Raw genomic sequence first — 3613 nt, forward strand, 5'->3', positions numbered from 1 at the left:
AATCTTAATTTACAACCCTAAATCGAAAACATGAGGACAATAAAAACCCTAAATCGTGAGGCACCGCGGATCTGTTTCCATTTTTGTCCCCTTCAACGTCGCCACATCGAGGCACCGAAAATCTGTTTCTTCTTCAAGTTTTCAGATTCCACAGAGAACACTCTTCGCTATCGGATTTGATGTTGAAGAAAAAAGAAGAAGAAACAAGAAAAAGAGAAGTTGCAGAGAGGAAGAGAGAAACCGTCGGGAGAGAGAGAAAGAAAAGAAAAAAAATGAGAGAGAGTAAATAAAAGAGACATTTCCTCTGGTGCCCCCAAATGTAAAAAGGCACTCTCACAAAGACACCCATATAAACAGAAAGATAAATATTTTTTTTTAAAATCGAAAAAGGCGGAAATGACAAAAAACACTGGAATAAATGAAGTATTTACAAGTTGTACCAGGGTATAACTCATCCGCAGTGACCCGACCCGGATGTATGGTCAATTCAATTGAACCAAATCGTTTAACCGTTTAACCAATCCCTCAAAACCAAACCCATCCTTCGAAACCAAACCAAATCTATCGATTTTATCAAACCCTTTACAATTTCCCTGAATCCTCCAATTAATTCATTCGACTTCATTTCTCCCCCTCTTTTCACTCCACTTTAAACGAGAAGAAACCCTAGTTTTGAAAATCAATCGGTGAGTTCAGAGGAGCCAACAACGATTGCGATATGGTGGTCGAAACGAGAGGAGGGGGTAAGAGGAAGGATAATCCAACGAAAGAAGAGGTTCGGAAAGTGAAGTTTGTAAAGACGGCCTCCGATAATATTGAGAAGACGACGACGGAGAATGTTGAATCGACGGGAATGGCAAAGACGACGGAGATTGTTGACTCGAGGGAGAAGACGATGGATGTCTCGACGGAGGTGACGACGGATGTCTCGACGGAGAAGACGACGGATGTCTCGGCGGAGAAGACGAGTGAGGACGCGAGGGAGAGTACGGCAGAGATAACGGAGCCGAGTGATGTGGCTTTAGAAACTGCTCCGGCGACAGTGAACAAAGGTCCTGCTGGCCCATCTCCTCCAGCTCCTCCAGCAACTCCGGCGATTGGGACTGAATCTGAAGAAGAAGAGAATGAGGAAACCCCTTCTTCTGGAGATGAAGAGAATCAGAAAGCCGGTTCTGGAGAGGAAGAGAATGATCATGACGACCGTTCCGATGGTTCTAGCCAGGAGAATGAAGATGCTGAAGAAGAACAAGAAGAAGCAGATGAGAAGGAAGAGACTGAAGGTTCTGAAGAAGGAAATGAAGACGAAGAAGGAAAGGATAATGAGAATGAAGGTTTTGAAGAAGAAAATGACCGAGAAGAGTTAGCAAATGGAGATGACAATGAGAATCCACCTGAACCCGGGAATCCACCTGAACCAGAGGTAACAAATGTAACAAATTTTCAATTGAGTGTGTTAATGCTAGTAATACTAGGGGAAGTATAGGAATAACATGTTAGTTTTGGTAGAGGTAAACTGAAATTGTGTAAACGGATATAACTTGGATATAACTTGGATATAAGTTGGATATAAGTTGGATATAACTAACTTGGATATAACTTTAGTATGACTTGGATATAACTTTGGTATAACGTGGTGAATACTTTGGTATAACTTGCAGGGTTTGAATGGAAATGTGGCAACCGAGGCAATCAAACCAACCAGCATGTTCTTCAAGCCAACCGAGTACAGAAAAAAAATAAAGCTAGGGACAAGGTGTATGATAGCTAGCGCGATTAAGACGCTAAAAAATCTGAAACCCAAGCTGTCTAACGCGGAGATGAGCTGGTTCAAGGAGCATCCTCAATTCAGACACATTTTCCACATGAAGATAGAGACTAACCACAGGGTTCAGGGAATGTGGATGTTGTTGTTGCGTAATGCTGGTAGCGAGAAGCTGAGAGAAGTGTGGTTCATTGTGAATGGGGTTCCAATCCGTTACGGGCTGAGGGAACATGGTTTGATATCTGGGCTATTCTGCCAGAACTATCCTCTCGGCTACAAAGAGCTTGGTGGGACGAGGTTCGTTGATCGTCATTTCAAGGAAGGAGAACCGAGAAGGTTAGAGGATGTTAAGAAGAAGCTGGTGAACATGGGACCCCACAAAGACAGACTGAAGATGGCGGTTCTATTCTTCTTAGCTTCGGTTGTTTGTGCGCAAACGAAGGTTGGACACAAGGCTAATGATGTATTGGAGGTGTTCCAGAGAGCAGTGGATGATCTTGAGTACTGCAAGTCCTTTCCGTGGGGGAGATTTTCCTATGATTACATGCTGAAGGAGATCTCTCACACAATGAAGCATTTTGGAGGGGTGGTTAAAGAGAAAACATTATGGCCGCTACCAGGTTTCTGTGTTCCATTAGAGGTATGCAAAATCCCATTAAACCAGTCTGACAACATTGTTGTTTACTAATGCAAAAATGTTGTGTGTAACAGCTTCTTGCATTCGAGGCAATTCCGAAGCTAGGAATAGCGTTCAGAGAGCCTGTGGTTGGAGCTGGTCGCGACTGTCCGAGGATGTGCAAGTCCTACTTTAAACGAAATGGAATGACAGGGGTGTCACTTTCTGTGATAAACAAGGAACTGGGTAACACAACTGTAAGTCTTCCTGTGAACTGTGGTAGAACTAGGAATAAAGTGAAACTGTGGTAGAAGTAAGGTAGTAACTTATTTTCTTTTTAGACATTAGAAATTGCTAAGTTTTAAAATTATTTATGTGTGTGATAGGTTATTGACAGCATCATCCCCACCAAAACTCCACGAGAAGATAGCCTTTTGGATGAGATTATGGAAGATGAAGACGATGTTGATCAATCTGATATAGCTGTGGACAGTTGGGAGAAGTGTCTGGATGCAGGGCAGAAGGTTTTTTTTAAAGACATGTTCGACGAAGATGTAGCTGGGCGTGAAAAACAGCCAGAACCGATTGAAGATGCAACAGGGGATGGAGTACAAGTAGGTGAGCAGTCGATTCAGCTGGGAGATGTTATGAATATGCTGAAAAAACCAATGAAATTGATGAGGAAAATTGACAAGAAAGTTGACTAGCTGGATGGGAGATTGGCCCCGCTTGAGGAATTTGTCAAGGAAGCACAAGGCAAAGTAGTAGAGGTTGAAGAAGCAGAATCACAAGGGAAAGACAAAAGAAAGAAAACCCAGAAGTATGTGGGGAAAGACAAAAAACAGAAAACCAAGTGGAGTTGAGTGAAACAAAGTCTCTGGATGTTTTATGTTAATCGTTTTTTTTTGTTAAAGACAAACGAAGTCTGAATGTTTATCTTGTTTGTGATGTGGATTTACAACTTTAGCTATGTTATGACTAAGTTATTATGTCATATTAGTGTTGTAATGTTGTTATTAGATTTGTCTCGTTTTAGGTGAATGATAATTCTATGACATATTACCATTTGAAATGAAATCCACTAAGCCAACACTCAAGATAAACAAAGTTCTTAACATAACCACATAATAAGTCTAACATTAGATAAGATTCAAGGACTTAACAGAACAAACCTAGTAGTACTTATACAAGTCTTAACAGAACAAAAAAAAGACTTGTAACCGAAACTGGAAATA

The 3613-nt window shown here is 41.3% G+C and overlaps 1 protein-coding gene across 1 annotated transcript; it reads left to right on the forward strand.

Moving 5' to 3' along the window:
- Positions 1 to 718: 718 nt before the first annotated feature.
- LOC106330269 lies at positions 719 to 3191 on the forward strand. Its single transcript, XM_013768770.1, has 4 exons — positions 719 to 1420; positions 1659 to 2402; positions 2474 to 2635; positions 2765 to 3191. Exons 1-4 carry the CDS (start codon positions 719 to 721, stop codon positions 3083 to 3085), a joined length of 1929 nt encoding a protein of 642 aa, XP_013624224.1. The 3' UTR covers positions 3086 to 3191.
- The last annotated feature ends 422 nt before the right edge of the window (positions 3192 to 3613 follow it).

The sequence above is a fragment of the Brassica oleracea genome, chromosome C3, assembly GCF_000695525.1.
Source record: "Brassica oleracea var. oleracea cultivar TO1000 chromosome C3, BOL, whole genome shotgun sequence".
Classification (NCBI taxonomy): Eukaryota; Viridiplantae; Streptophyta; class Magnoliopsida; order Brassicales; family Brassicaceae; genus Brassica; species Brassica oleracea.